This window comes from Oxyura jamaicensis, chromosome 1, assembly GCF_011077185.1.
Source record: "Oxyura jamaicensis isolate SHBP4307 breed ruddy duck chromosome 1, BPBGC_Ojam_1.0, whole genome shotgun sequence".
NCBI lineage: Eukaryota > Metazoa > Chordata > Aves > Anseriformes > Anatidae > Oxyura > Oxyura jamaicensis.
Genome location: NC_048893.1, coordinates 74,713,570 through 74,729,478, shown reverse-complemented (window position 1 = coordinate 74,729,478; position 15,909 = coordinate 74,713,570). Strand labels below are relative to the sequence as shown.

At 38.7% G+C, this 15,909-nt stretch overlaps 1 protein-coding gene across 4 annotated transcripts in view; it reads left to right on the top strand.

The window, feature by feature from the left end:
* Positions 1–15,909, top strand: part of GYS2 (glycogen synthase 2) — a 50,127-nt gene that overhangs the window by 3,474 nt on the left and 30,744 nt on the right. For all 4 annotated transcript variants that reach the window (XM_035311028.1, XM_035311015.1, XM_035311014.1 and 1 more), the window contains 3 exons: positions 6,584–6,765; positions 8,525–8,716; positions 9,506–9,691. In XM_035311028.1, the coding sequence (XP_035166919.1) occupies positions 6,736–6,765; positions 8,525–8,716; positions 9,506–9,691 (408 nt within the window). In that variant the 5' untranslated portion in view covers positions 6,584–6,735. The remainder of the gene's footprint in view (positions 1–6,583; positions 6,766–8,524; positions 8,717–9,505; positions 9,692–15,909) is intronic.

Here is a 15,909-nt window from a genome sequence, read left to right as displayed (position 1 = left end):
CTTAAAACATGAGCACAGTGTTGAAATCATCTTGCATTTAAAGTCCACTGCCAGAGGTGCAGTGACAAAAGTGCAGTTTTTCATGCAAGATTTTCTCACTTTATTTGACTTTCTACTGATGGGCAAGTCCCACACTGTGAAGTGGATCTACAGTGTTTCTCTGGCAGAAGGGGAAAAAAGCAGGCAGGTGAACCCCAGCACTGCCATGGCACATGGTCTGGTGGTAATCATGGGGAAGCTCTGCTTCTTTCACCCTTTTTTCCCTTTTCTCCTGGACAGCATGCTTCAGTAAAGCCAGGTGTGGTCATATCTCTGTGCATGTTGCAATGGAGGACTGGTTTTCTTTCTTCCATAATGCAAAGACTAATAAAACTGTAAGGACGGGAGCACAGACCAAGTGGCTACAAGATTTGTAGATCTCATGTCCAAAGTTCCAGAGATGGGAATTGTCAGCAGGGAGGCAGAGGCCATTACAAGAGTATGGAGACTGCTGCAGCAGTCCTGGAAATTTTCCAAAGTCCTTGCTCCCTCCTCTTCAACCTCTTCTAAATGTTTTCCCTGCTGATAATTGAAGTATTTAATCTGGATAGAGGAGAAGTCTAATCTGTAAATTGTCATAACAGTTAGTTGTAGGGTAGTGGGTTTTCTGATACATTAATAAGAAGGGGCTGCAAATTTTCAAAATCTGGTCTGTGCTCTGTAAAGATGTCTTTAAAGTGACTCCATGGATACTCAGATCTGTATCTCCTTCTGCTGTACTTCTTAACAGCTTTTAGATAGAAAGTAGAACAGTGCTTAAAAATGCTGGCCAGGCAGCCAGTTTGTATCATCATTCAGCTGTGGACAGATTAGCTCAAGAGTCACTGGTAGATGAATTAAATATTTTTTTTCCATCCCTACTGGAATGAAGATTCTACGAAAATCAGACCTTGGTTCAGGTCCCCATGGAGCAGAGCTCTGTATATAGTTTCTCTGATGAAAATCTGGCCCTTAGAAATTAAATCCTGTATTCTCTGAAGTCAGTAAGAGCAGAACTTCAGCCTCTCTGTGTTAAATATCTTTCCATGATGAAAGTTGCTTGGGAGAAGGTGAACGCTGGAGTCTGTGACACACGAGAGCTACCACACTTTTGGGATTGAGAATATGTTACCATCTCTCATATAATTATATAAGATATATCTATGTATCTATCATCTGTATAGATAGATTGGTCTGTATATATGTATATGGATAAATACATATGTATAAAAGAAAAAACATATTCTCATAGGAAACAACATAAGCACCACATCAAAGCCCTTTGCATTTTTACAGTCTGGTGGCATGCCAACATCAAAGCAATCTCAAATGCAATCCTTTTTATTCAGGGTGATGCACATAGGAATAGCTTCTGTATGGTGGCCATCTGTCATAAATTTTAGTGTTTCGGCATTATTACAAAATATATTTGGAGTGCCAGAATTTCAAAGAATGTGGAGAACTTTTATCTTCTGATGAGTCCTGGCCACAGAAAAAAAATAGCCAAAAATACATGAAAAGCATCTGCTATCTGAAGAGGCAGTGTATTTTTCACTTGACATATTTTACTCTAAAAATAGTGCCCAGATACACACAATAAATAAATAAATAAATAACCAACCAAACATTAGAAGAAATGAGTTCATGCCTAATTTTATCACGTCTGTAGATCAGAGATACATTAGGATGGGAAGGGGGGAGAGAATAGCTGATATAACTAGTAATTGCAGCAGTAAAGTCAGTTTGAATCCTGAGCCTGGGATCCCACTTCCTTCTTGGGTTGCACGCAAGCATGGCCCCCAGGGAAGTATCTTCAGAGTGGCCCGGTGAGGCTTTGGCAAAGCAGCTGAAGTGCCCTGGGAACAGCCTAATCTTCTGCCTCTGTAGTGAAGGTGTGTGGGGAAGAGCTCCTGCATGGTCCTGGAGGTGGTAGTCGCCACTTATCTCTGTCTCTGTTGCACAGCTTCTCTTTCTGCCTCTCTACTTCCTTTTCGGTTTCTGCGGCTGCTTGCCTCTCTACCTCCACAATGTGGGGTGGGTGGGAGAGCAAGTAAAATGAACGGTGGGTATTTCTGGCAGCTTTGAGAAGTTTTGGCAATTCATGCTCAAAGTGTCCTACCTTCAGAAGCCATTTTTTAGTAATGCAGTTCCTGTGTATTCCTGCAAGTTGGGGCCACATCTCATCAGGTGACACAAAGCATTTGCAATGAGTCTTTGCATATAATAGCTTGCGACAGAAAGAGCATGTCTTCTACAGGGTTAGATCTTGCACAAAAATCTCCAGTTGCACAATGAGGTTTCCACTTCTGCCTAATGCTGTCCTCAGTAGTGATACGGTATGTGGAGACTGTTCTTGACTCACAGGCTTTTTATTTATTTAGATAGATCTGATGTCTGTCTTTGAAGGCTCTAATTACTGCTTAGATTTTAAATATGCAGCAGAAGTAATGCACCAGGACTGAAAGAAGTAAATGTCTAGTGTAATGCAGATAAATTTTCAGAAAAAATTGTAGTAACGGCAAAGTATATGAAAATACTCAAACTTTAAAAAATAATTCTATGAAATATTTTCTGAGCAGATATTTTATTTTCATCTACTTTCTAGAGAGGTCACTAAAAAAAAAGTCAGACTTTCTTAAATAGACAAATTATTTCCCAAACATTTTAGTTCACCTGTCCATGCCAGTTTATTTTGCCCTGGAAAAAAAGAAGAGGGCGAATGGAAATAAATGGGGAGAAATATTTGTTGTTAATTTCTTTTTTAACTTGATTCCCTTTTTCTGACAGAAAAGTTAAAAACAAATTTTAAAAAGAAATAATAGAAATATGTTTATTTCAAGGACATTTTAAAACTTTCAGAACTTCAAATATTGAATAAAGAAAGCATTTTGGTGAAGATTAAAACACTAAATTAGCACTTTACCCGCATATTACTGGTAATGCTCCATGTTTACAATGTTTATTTATGATCTGAACCAGTTCTGTGGATCTGATGTCTCCTGATACTGCATCCATTTCTTGTCTTTCACTTCTTGTTTTAAAACCTGTTTCAGATAATAAAACTTCAGAGGCTGAATACAGAAACTCAAAACTATATGAGATTTTCATATATTCTTGTTGTTTGGAAAGGTTTTCTATCTACAATATGACCTAAAAACATCTGATTGAGGAAGAATCAGGAGGTTTACCAAGTTGCTGGAAATAATTTGAGAATTCTGTTAGGGTTTGCATGTTTACTTTCAGCCTCTTACTTGGTAGAATATGTAATACATGGCTTCCTAACATGGGTATTTCCAGTGAATTCTAAATAACCTCGCAGATGTAAGCCATCTCTTCACGATATATAATATATTCCTTGAATTTGTTTTGGGAAAGAGTAATTTCTAAAGTCAATATGTTATTCTAGACATTGTTCTTTTCTTCTCAAGATGTCTTTTTTAAGTTCTGCCTAACCCTTTCAACATATATACAGTTTTACTTGCCCACTTCTGCCTTTGAATTAAAGCTTACACAAAGATGTCCCTTGTGAGTCATATTGCCACAGTAACAGAGAAGACAAAAGCAAGTTTGGGGACCAGGTAAACCAGAGATTCTATTGCAGCTATCTTCTGAAGAGTTTTCACAGTTTATAAGATGTATTCTTTTGGTTTATCCAAAGTACTTTTTGTTGCATTTCAGGCAAAGCAGTGCCCTGAAATGTTTTTTACAGTGTTGTGCAATAAATTACAGTGTTAGACCACAGCATACTCTCCACTTTTTCACTCAGAATAGGCCTTCCATACACCTTTGGCAGGACACGCTTTAGGACAGAGAGTGATGCTAAGCAAAACCTAGTGAAAAAGAACACTCGGCTGTTGGCTTTACCTAATGAAGTCCCAGACTCTGTTCAGCTCCTGAACTGTAGCTTTATCATTACTCTTTCAAAAGCAGTATCTGTGGAAACACAGCTGCCTTGCTGATTGCAGTGTTGAATGCCTTGCAGTATGGAAGAGGCTACTCTTCACTCTTGTGCTGATGGAGAAGGAGCCATGCACCACTCTTGTCATACATGGCTTTATCATGTTATCTAGTATATTTCTTTGTGCAAATAGCTATATCCTCTTTTCCCTGGGGTCACCAGGCACAAAATCTTCCCTAATTATAAGCCCAGTTTTTCTGCCAGTTAAAAGCAACTAGTTTCATGACTGAGATTTCTTCCAACACCATTATTTATCTGCATTAAAGCATCCTCATCCTGTGTTCATACAATGCATTTACCATCCCATAAGGACAGCATTTGTGTCATTGTAACTGCATCACATCGTTAGTTGAAACTTATGATTTGTCTCATATAATTAAAAGTGTGTTTACATGAATATAAGATATTCAAGTAGTCCCTCTCAGCCTGTGAGCAGAGGAATTTGGGGGGAATATTTGTTATCACTTTCCTAAAATTTCTCTAAATCCATGTCCAGAGCTGTCATGGTAGACCGTGATGATTATGAGTTAGTTTCTTAGATTTCTGGTCCTAATGAAGTGTAGAAGAATGGTCTGATGCATAGATTTCTTTCTGAAGTTCCACATCTCTATTATGTGAAACTCCTCAACTATGGGATACATTTAAGAACATATACCTATAACAGTCATATCTTCTTAGATGTTGAGTTACTATGTAGGGTAGTAATTTATAGTTCTTTATAGTTCTACTTAGCAAGCTGGTAGATTGGGACTTTATTGAATATTTTCACTTGTTAAGTAGCTAGAATTCTGAGACACCCTGACAAAAAAAAGAAAGTAAGACTGGGAACACTTTAAGCATTTCAAGCATTCAGAACAAATGCAATAATTGTAAAGAAAAAGATTGTAAGTGCAAAATTTCTTTTATAGGAGCAAAATTAAAAACAAACAAACAAACATAACAACAACAACAACAACAAAACACCATATCTCTGGTTGCTGAGTTTCTCAGGTATGAAAGATACCAGGCTTGACAGGCTTTCTGCAGTTCTCAGGTGATACAACGTAATTAGTCTGGGAACTAATCTCCCAAAGTGCTGAGCAACTTCATCTGCTCTGCTGTAAATGGTGGTTATATGGGTCAGATTTTTAAAGAGAATCAGATAACCTGTGAAGATTTTTTTGCCATGTGCAGCTGGATGTGGTGCATCTGCACCTCTGAATACTCAAGTACCTTTTAAAAGTAATTCTGGAGTGCCTGCTGTCAGTCACTGGCAACTTGCAATGCTGACTCCTTATGTATTTTGATATAATACTATGCATTTCTAGATTCAGTGGAGGATGAAATTTTGAAGTAGGAACACTAATTCTTTTCTTGTTGTTTCAGGGTCTGCAAACTTTGTTTGCTGTCATATACTTGTGTTTCATTTGCCTTACGCTGTTTGAAAATCATCAGATCTATGCCAAACATTTCTGATCTATAGCAGCTGCCTAGCCTCTTCTCTTCTCTTGCAGTCTCCTTGAAGGATCTAAGTAGTCACTGTTCTGTATTTGTGGTGGAGGAAAGGGCCAATGCCTGCCACCACAGGTCCTGTGACAAAGGTGGGTTGCAAGGCTGCCCTGTCACTGCATGGCTTACAGGGACAGAGGTGGAAAACAGGGAGGGAAGAGCAGCTAGTTGACTCTTGCATACCATGTTCAAGACTAGATAGATCTATATTTACTCATCAGGGGATGTTTCAGTCCAATCCTCTTACATATTTAGTACAGCACTTATTTTTAAAATAGGCAATACTTTGGTGGAAGGTGCTGCATACATTTATATTGGCAATGTAGGCTACACTTGTTCCAATTTTAACAATTTTAGATTAGTGATGGAACATGAAACCTTGTGCTTTGAGGATTTGGGATTAAATCTATTTTCATGGCCAGTAGTTAATAAAATTCATCACTCCCTCTACTTCTCTCAGTCATTTGTGTTTAGTGCCAGCTCAGTTGTTACCACATGTACTTCCACATCACAAAGAATGTGGTTGAAAAGGATAATTTCTGCAATAGAAGAAGCAGCAGGCTGCACTTGGGATGCAGTATAATTAAGATTTGGCATGTGAAAGTGGAAGCATGAACCTCAGGATTTGAATTCCATAGTCTGAATGTAAAGACTTCAAGACCTGAAAGGGGGAGGGGGTGGAGGGGGGGGGCAACATAAAGGAACATATTGGATGAGTATTTGTGGTGTGACTATTAACATATGAAAGAAATTTAAAAATAAAAAATAAAAAATAAATCACAGATAAAAGTAGTAGGCAAAACTAGAAAGCATCCATTTGTGATTAGAGGATTTGAGGGAACCCATATGCTGTCACCCAGAATTAAGCAAAGTATTAGATTGCCATTTAAGGATTACTTGTGGTTCGCTATCAGTGCATACTCCTAAACTGAGTGGTGAAGCTCTGGTCCCAACAGACTGAATTCCTATTTATTTGAGTCTGGGTTTCACTTAAATTCTGAATGTGTGAACTGGCTCAACTAGTGGAGTACCTGACCCCCAGGTTGGTTGGTGCTTATTCCAGAGCTCTGTGGCCCGTGCCCATTTCTACTTTTTGTTCTTTGCCATCTTCTTTTGCAGTGGGAGGCATTTACACTGTGATCCAGACAAAAGCCAAAATTACAGCTGATGAATGGGGTGAAAACTATTTCCTGATTGGTCCCTATTTTGAACACAATGTGAAGACTCAGGTGGAAGCATGTGATCCTCCAAACCTGGCAGTTAAGAAGGCAATGGACACCATGAAAAGCCAAGGATGTCAGGTAAATCAGATGTGCTACTGCTTCCCAGAGCAACTAAGCTGACTCTGAGGAGATTACAGTTTTGGTTAATGCTCTCATTATTCCACTTGACACAGCAGTCCTGGTCAATGTCACAATGGGAGAGGCTCAGATTCTACTGTTAGAACAGTAAAGTCAATTCATGAAAGGTTATTTTTGAGGAGGAACTGGTTTATCCAATTACAGGTTTTAACAGTCATTTATCTGCAAGACTACTTAACTGGATTAATGACTTACTTCTCCAGTCTCTAAATGCAGTGAGATTTTACTAGATATAATACGACCTTACTTTGACTGAACCCTTATATTACCTTTGGCATTCTTGTGCTGTTGCAGAAACTTAGAGAAAAGCATTTCATCATCTCACAATGTTTCTTAGGTAGCACTATTCTGAGTTGAATGAGAGAAGTGGACAAAACACAGGCAGACTTGAGAAAAGCACCCAACTGATAATATTGGGGTTGGATCTATTGCATGTTGCCTCTGTTACTTACAGAGGGATGACTCTGCAAGCTGTGTAACAGTCCTTTGTTTGGAAAATAGCAAAAAGTTTGTGGGGCAGATTAATTGCAATGTTATATATACGCTTCATGCTCTCCAGCATACATTCAGTCTAATCAGCCAACTCTGCCAGTCTAACATGTGCATTGTGCTGCTGGAGTATTCATATATAGCAGCAGATCTGTCCCAGGTACATCAAGTATAGCTTTGATCTCTAATAATGACGCTTTAGTTTCCAGGAGCTGCACTTATCCTATTAACATTTGCGACTGGATTTTGCTTATGTATCACAATGGATCCCTTTAAACTAGGGGACCTAGGAATGCTTCCAAACTTTTCTGGTCAGGTGTGTTCCTTGCTGCAACCTGACTCCATACTTAAATAAAGTCAGGGTTCACAAAGACTCTCTACTCCTTAACCTCATTTTCCTGAGTAAGAAACCTGAATAGCCTGTAATAAGTACACAGGGAGCTGAGCGTCCTTCACACACTTGTCTTTGTTACAGCCTGTATTTTTTGTGCAAATGGATCTAAGAATTTTCATCTCATTGTTTTTAAGACCCAACCTCTATCCAGCCTGTTCTAGCATCAGGGCTGGGTTCCCTGGAGGTCCCAGAGGCTGGTGAATGAAAAGAGATTGAACAGCAGCATAAAAGAGTCCTCTGTGTGGGATACAGAGTATAAACTGCACTAGCCTACCTATAGTACCTCATCCTCTACAGTTAATATGCCTCTGCTGCTGTAGCCATTTTGGTTCAGAAGAATTAAGGTAAAATAATTTGATTGTGCAGACTGTAGCATGTATCCATCTGTGTATTGTGGCCTTGTGACGATTCAGTCTATTCTCCTTGTTGGGCAGGTTATATCAATGGAGTTAAAATTCTGTTAGAGATATTTAACTGTACTGATGCAGATAGTGCAGGAAGGCTGTACTTTGGGGGGCTGACATGTATTTAGGTATTCAGACACCTTCTGATTATTCCTTCCACTTTGCCAAAGGGCACCAACTGCACCATGTGGGTAAAATGAAGAAATGTCATGTATTTTCCTTTTATCCCTGCCTTTGGTAAAGTATTACTCCATGTATTTTGCAAAGAAAACCACAAATCTTGGGTATGTAGGACTATGGTCATATTCCTTAGGTAAAATATTTAAGATTTGATGGATGAAAATACTTACGGAAATTGTTCTTTATATTCACTTTAACATTTAATTCTTATATCCTTGCCTCTTTCCTGTAGGTCTTTTTTGGAAGATGGCTGATAGAAGGCAGTCCATATGTCTTGTTGTTTGATATAGGATCAGCAGCCTGGAATTTGGATAGATGGAAAGGCGAATTTTGGGATGTTAGCAACATTGGGATCCCTTTTCATGACCGAGAAGCCAATGATGCTGTGATTTTTGGATCATTAACAGCCTGGTTTTTAAAAGAGGTATAGTTATTATTTTTTTTTAAATCTAGAGTTTTAAAATCCTTTGGTTTTGTCAGCAAGGCGGAAAAGCTTTTGGATGTAATTTCTATTCTCCCTGCAGTTTGAAAATTATGATTTATAAAAGTCAATACATGATCTAGATAAAATTTGGATTTATAACTTAACACTTTATATTTTTCCATGGGGAGCCCAATGTGAAATGTGCTGTGTCTTTACTGTCACTTCTCCCTCTGTTTCTTCTCAACTCCTTTGTCACTGGATACTCTTACAGGTAAGATGTCAAACTCTCTTTTCCTCTCCTACCATAGTCAAGTTGTCACATTCACAAACTGTCCTTGAAGCCAGTAAGCAATGTATCTCTCAACTGCTAGATTCTAACTTGCAGAAGTGATACAGACAGAATGACAGCACTGTGACTTCACGTTACTCTGCAACAGCCCACCCGAAGACAGGAAACTTTGTCAGTCTGCAGAATCATCTCTGTCACAGGTGCTCATGATTTTCTTACCCAAATGAGAGATTGAACAGCAGAAAAGTAAGTCAAAAGAACAGTGGGTGACTGTCCTTGCCTGAGAGCTGCCCAACACTCAAGGAAGAGTTCTGAGGCACATGTGCTTTGTGGTCTAAGGGTTAGGGCTGATAGGAATCAAGACACACAACCATTTAAAGTACTGTACTATTTTGTCATATGAAAGAAAGCACACAGAAGGCATGAAAGAACATTTCTGAGGTTGAGATGATGAGCAGGATAATGTGTGTTTAATGTGTGTTCTTTCTAATTATTTTCAGCTTTCCTCTCAGTTTGATGACAAGCCCAACATAATTGCTCACTTCCATGAATGGCAGGCAGGAGTGGGTTTAATAGTGTCTCGATCTCAGAAACTTCCCGTTGCCACAATTTTTACTACCCATGCCACTCTTCTTGGGAGATACCTGTGTGCAGCCAGTATAGATTTTTACAACAACCTTGACCAGGTAGGAGATATTTTTTTCTCAATCCTTCTTTTTTTTTTTTTTCAGCTAATCAGTTCCTGATTCCTTTTCTGTTTACTGCATTATACTATGTATTATGTTTTTTTGTCTTGTGTGATCACTTATGATTGAACAAGTTTAGGATTGCGCAACAGAGTGAGAGATAGATCATCAGCTCCAGGGCAAAAGAAATGTACAGGCTGCCCAGAGAACTTGTAGATGCCCCATCCCTGCAGGTGTTCAAGGCCAGATTGGATGGGGCTTTGGGCAACCTGGGCTGGTGAGAGTTGTCCCTGCCCTTCAACCCAAGACACTCTATGATTCCATGAATCTATGAAATGGTAAGACCCTGTGGTGTCTAGGTCCAAGTGCTTTTGTCTCTGTGCCATCTGTCAGGTCCTAAAGCTCCGCAGAGTCTAGAATACTTGTGTTAACTTCAGTTAACTTTGGGTTACCAGGCTTACACTGCAGAGTACTGAAACTCACTCCTTCAGACAAGTCAGTGGCTTGGTCCATTCTGCTAATATATGAAGTAATATTGCAACAGTATGGGTTTGCCAACAGAGATTCTTAACCTTATTTTCAATTATTTGAGGCATTTTCAAAAGCCAGGGAAGAGTTAAAGGGTCAGATATCACCGCAAGTCAAGTGCCATTGAGAATCTTCCCCTTCATGTTCAGTAAAGGCAATCAACTCAAGTAATGTATGCTACCTTTTGTGAGTTAGTTAGCACAGTGAGTAATCAGTAAATGTAAAACCCAATCAGCTGTACTCAGATGTAGCCTAACAGCACTCTTTCATCAATGAAAATAGAGAGTACCTCTCCTCTTGCTGAAATTACCCTGGAATACCATTAAATGTTTTTGTTTGTTTGTTTCCTTTCCCTAGCCTACTTCTTAATTCTCCCAAGTCATTAGAAGTCTTTCTACTTTCAAACTTTCCATGTTAGGCTTTGTTTGTAACTGAAAAACGTAGGAAGCATTTTCTGAGTTCAAAAGACCCACATCTGCTTCTGGGAATTATTGCAAACTGTCTAGTGGTTTTGGTTTTCTTTGTTCTCTTTCCATTAAAAGCATAACATAAACATTTCATGGACCCAGATGTCTTTAGTACTGCCTTCAGACTAGTTGCATTACAGATCTGAATTTGTCTGTGGTTACAGACAAATTGAGTACAAGAGATTTTTTTCATTCTACCATGTATTGAGGGCAGCAGTAGTTAAAAGGCTAAAACAACTGCCTTATTTACTGTCAATGCATTTCTTTGGCTAGAATCAGTGAAGAAAATTAATTTATGAATGTATTGGTAATGTATTTAATGTTTGTTCCACAGTGTGTCAAGCTACAGTGTCTCCCAAAGACAAAGCCCAAGCAGTAGTGTGCTACTGTCCTTATTCAGAAGCGCAGAGTACACTGCCATTCCCTTGTACTCCAAGGAAGCAGTCACTCACCTTACTCCTCTTCCCACCCTCCCAAAGGCTAACTACTAAATCACACTAGGAGTGAAACTGTTTCTACTCATTTATAGATATGCATGCAGGGTTGCAGCATGGTAGTATGTTGGGGAATTTTTCTCTGCCCAGTCAATGTAAGGCAAATATCCTATATTACCATCTGTCTCCTTCTATTGACTAAGAAAACTAGTCCCATAAATTAGATGTTATTGCTAGATGTGTTAATGAGGCTACATGAATAACCCAGTCATGCTGTCATATGCAGCTTTCAGGGGTCTGGACATTCCTACTCCCTTGCATTCCCCCTGTATGTATATATGCAAAATCTAGCTTTCAGTCTCATTACATTATTTTTCTCTGGACAGCTAGATTGAAATAAATAAGATCATGTATTTTCAGGTTTAACACTTGAGAAACTGGGGACTTTTCATCAGAAATGTTATTAATTCACCCTTGTATTCTTAGATGTAATTTGTTAGTGAGGAAGTCACAGTTTAAAACAAAACAAAAAAAAAAAGGGATTTAAAATTTGAAATTAGAGTTAAAAAAAAAAAAAGAATACTAATAGTTTAACAAACTGAAACTAAATATACTGTGTCAGAAAATTCTCTTCCTTTTGTAAAGGAAGTTCTAAAAAATTATGTTTTGTATTCTGTTCAATTTGGTGAAGCCTCACAAGAAGCCTCACAAAATAGTCTGCTTTTCAAAAAAGCAACCTTTTTTTTTTCTTCATGATGACTTTGGGGGCCTCAACCTTGCCTGTGTACTCAAAAGAAAGTCATGAACTTGCATCTGAGCAGATGTACAGATTTTAGTATATTCATATACTAGTCCAAATATTAGCATATTTTTTTACTGTTCACACATGACATGATTGACTTTATGTGATAAGTTACATCACATAAACACTGTGCATCCTTCTGCAAATCTTCACAAATCCCACTGGTAACTATCAGCTATATGATAATGTTATGCTCTCTGTGTAGAGATTGGCATTTAAATATATTATTAATACAAGAAATGATGCCAAGCTGCTACGCTACTGTTTCACACACTTAAAGGTGCTAAAGCTCTTCCTGACAAAGTTAACATTTAGTAAGAGATCAGATATCTTAATGAGGGTTCCTTTGTCTGTAAAAAGGTCAACCTGGCCCAAAAGCTGGTTGAGAAACATTAGAGGTTGATCTAGAGTGCAGCAATTAAATGGTACAGATAGACAAGTCTTCAGAGGCTGTTCTTGCTGCGGTCTTCTAGCAGTGAACTATTAAGGTCAAACAAGTGATTAGTCTAGTGATGAAGATTCTCCAGGGCCTCCTAATGTTTAACCTTTGGAAGAGACAATATACTTTTAGCTCATGGGAACTTACCCCAGAATTATAATAGCTGTTTTTTTCTGTTTTGGTGCCATTGCATAATTTTCTTTAAGGCATAATAATAAACTTTAAGTTCTCAGTTTTGTTCAGCTTTTCATGTTTAGAATATATTTTGCACTAGGTTTAAGCACAGCATCTGAGAGAGGTGGGAAAGAAACAACTGTGGTATGTGCTGTGCCACATATCACAGAGAAGTCATTGCAGCACCAAAGGAAAAGGTATGGCCTAGCTGTGCTTGGAGACAATTGAGCGTAAACAGCTCCTGCAAAGAAAAGAGCAAACCTCATGTTCCCTTTTCTAGTCCTCAACAGAAAAGCTGGGTTTGAATACATGCTAGAGAGAGCTGTACTTTGGTCGGTGAGACTGCTCTGCTGCAATGCTCAAGAAGAATTTAACAGTGGAGATTTTTCATGATAACATGATGGTTAGATGCATGAGTAAAAATATTTACCCAGCAACTTCAAAGTCTTCACTTTCCCTCTCCCTCCCTCTCCCCTTTTACAGTGCCGGGGATGTGTGTGACCAGTGTGTTCTTCCTCACTATAATATCTCCTGCCAGCCCTGACACTAAGGCACTCCCTGCCTGTCCTCCACTGTCCACCAGCCCCACTGTCTTTGTGCATATGCATGCAAACACGTGTGCACACATATGCATTCACCACTCTTTCACTTCAGTGATATTACACCCCTGTAAATAGGCACGACAAGAAGATATACGCTGAGTTGAAAGATCTCTTTTGAAAGATCTCAAACACTGGATCCATGAAAACTTGGCCTGCATTCTCACAAGTCTTTTGGTGAAAAATTAAGCAACAATTAGTGAAGGGTTGCCATGCTGTGATGCATGGTTCTTTAGAGACTGCCGAAATCACTCAGGGTCTTTAGGTGGCACAGGGCCACCAAAACTGTGTGGTTAAGTGATTGTGTTGTCAGTCTGAGCTGTAATAAGCCATTTTCAGGTTTTGGGAATTTGAGTGAGTTCACCAATCGGTTCAAGTACTGTTTGCACTGATGTTATGAATTGATGTTAGGGATAGCAACTGGACCTGAATGGGTCTAAAAGGAAAGAAGGCTGTTCAGCCTCATGGCTGTCATGTATCTCAGAAGTGTATCCCAAAATGTCTGGAATGAACAGGGAGCTAAAAAACTATTCAACTGCAGGCTGCTGGAAGCTAGGAGAGTGCACTGTAGAAGTTAAGACCATAATGTCTGACTTCTGATCTCTTCCTGAGTCATCTGCTGTGTACCTCAGATACATCACTGTATGAGAGTGTACAGTTCTTACATTCTTACAGACTTAGTTCAGCTAGACTGGGAGAAATTCAGCTGATCCTGCTCCAGTGGAAAACTGGGTGTTAAACCATTAACTGTGTGCACAGGAGCATAGTGGGTACTAGAAGGAACGCAGTTGTGTCTTCTGAGCTAGGAACCCCTGAGGCATTAACCCTACCTCTATCAGCTATTCAGTGTATGTTTTAGTTCCTTGACTCACATTTAAGTCACTGTGATTTTGGAGGAAGGGAGGGAGGGAAAGCAGAAAGAACAAAACAGAAGCTGACTTGCATGGTAACTGGTAGTGTGTGATATTTCTATTTACCTTTAAGCATCTGAAGAACCCTGGATAAACAGATGGGTCAGGGACTGCTAACCCCACCTACAGGTTACTGGCTTGAACTCTTGCAAAGTCAACACTTTCTAATTTCAACAACAGAGCATGTTATGAGCTTCATTCCCAATGAGATAGTATCATAGATTTAGCTAGCTTAAAAAGTTTTGCAGATCTAAATAGTCCAACCAGGAATGCGTGGAATTTTTTCCCTTTGTCTCATGTCACGTGTAGCTTTTACACTAGTGAAAGTAAGGTTTTATTTGTTGCTAGGATAAAAGTTCTGTGAAAAACTTCTGAGCCTATAAAGCCTTTTTCCTCTTCAGGAGCAACTGACTTCTCAGCTGAACATCAAGAATGTCAATCTTTTATTGCTTTCCACACTAAGGGATCTCTTCTCCCCTCTCCCCTCTCTGCTCTCCCCTTTTCCCTTTCCCTTCTCTTCTCTCTCTTCTCTCCTCTCCTCTTTAAATGGACCAACACCTTTTGTAAGTTGACTGAGAGATGATGAGGGTCCAGGCTAGTTCCTAGGTGAATTAGGAACAATCTTTTGGGCAGTTTCACCTGACAGGCAACTAAAATGTTTTTTTATTGAACCAGTGGCCTGGCATAGCTGAGAGGTTTGTGGACTTCAGCCTCTGCTGCTTCTTACTAAAAAATCAACCTGAGTTCTAATGGGAAAAGTGCTCTAAGGGAAAAAATAAAATAAAATAAAATAAAATAAATAATAATAAAAAAATTACTTTTATTCCTTATAGCGTTTTTCCTTATATAATGGTGCCCTGCCAATACGTAACACTTCTATTCAGACATAGCAATGTGATTGAATCTAGTTTGCAAAGTAGTGGAGAATTCTGTCCCAAGAGGTCTAAAAGGAACAGTACTAAAAATCCCAAAGGAAATTAACATTGGAGAGCTTTTATGCTGACAACATAAGAGCACAAGCTCTTGTTCCTCTTAGTACAGTACTGTCTGAGCTCACTGAGCTCACTGTTAAGCAAAGCTGATCCACTTTGGTAGTAGAGCAGCTAATGGAAATCTGACTTAAGCCAGGAAGTGTAAGTTTCAGTCTTATTTGGCATGGCTGAGCTATACCAGAATGAAAGTTCTATTTGCACAAGGTAACAATCAATGGGAGTTAAATCTGACGTAAGCTGGATTTAAAAAAAAAAAAAAAAAAAGTAATTATTACATACTTTGGACAATGGCAGCCAATGTGATTATGTTAGAATTGAAGATCTTTCCATTCCACTTGTCCATAACTAAGGAATTTGAACCCCAGACTGATCTCTCTGACAGTTCTTGATTGCACTGCAGAATCACCTTGTGAACTTGAGTATGCCACCAACTTTAGAAACCAGAAGAAATAATTTTATTCTCTGCCTAAAAAATCCTCAGCTACCAATTCATATATCACACCTAAAGTTTTCATTTGAGATACAAACTGCATACAAAAATGTTATCCACTCCTGAGGTAAGACTGAAGCGATGAGGGAAATACACATTATTTATGCAAAGTTGCCACAAGTTACTCATTATCAAAACTATGTATTTTACTTCCAGATTGATTTTATTATTGATTTAGCATCTGTTGGCTTTCATCATACTTTTTTTTTTTTTTTTTGACTATACAGAGGGATAGTCTAGCTTGAGAATCTAGAGAGGGTATACAGACTATTAAAAAAAATACTAATATAGGTAGTGTCGTTTTTCCTTCTTTTCCACTCTGAAATCATTCTTCTTGTGCATTCCTATATCTTTTGCAAATTGTCTTTTTCAATTCAATGAA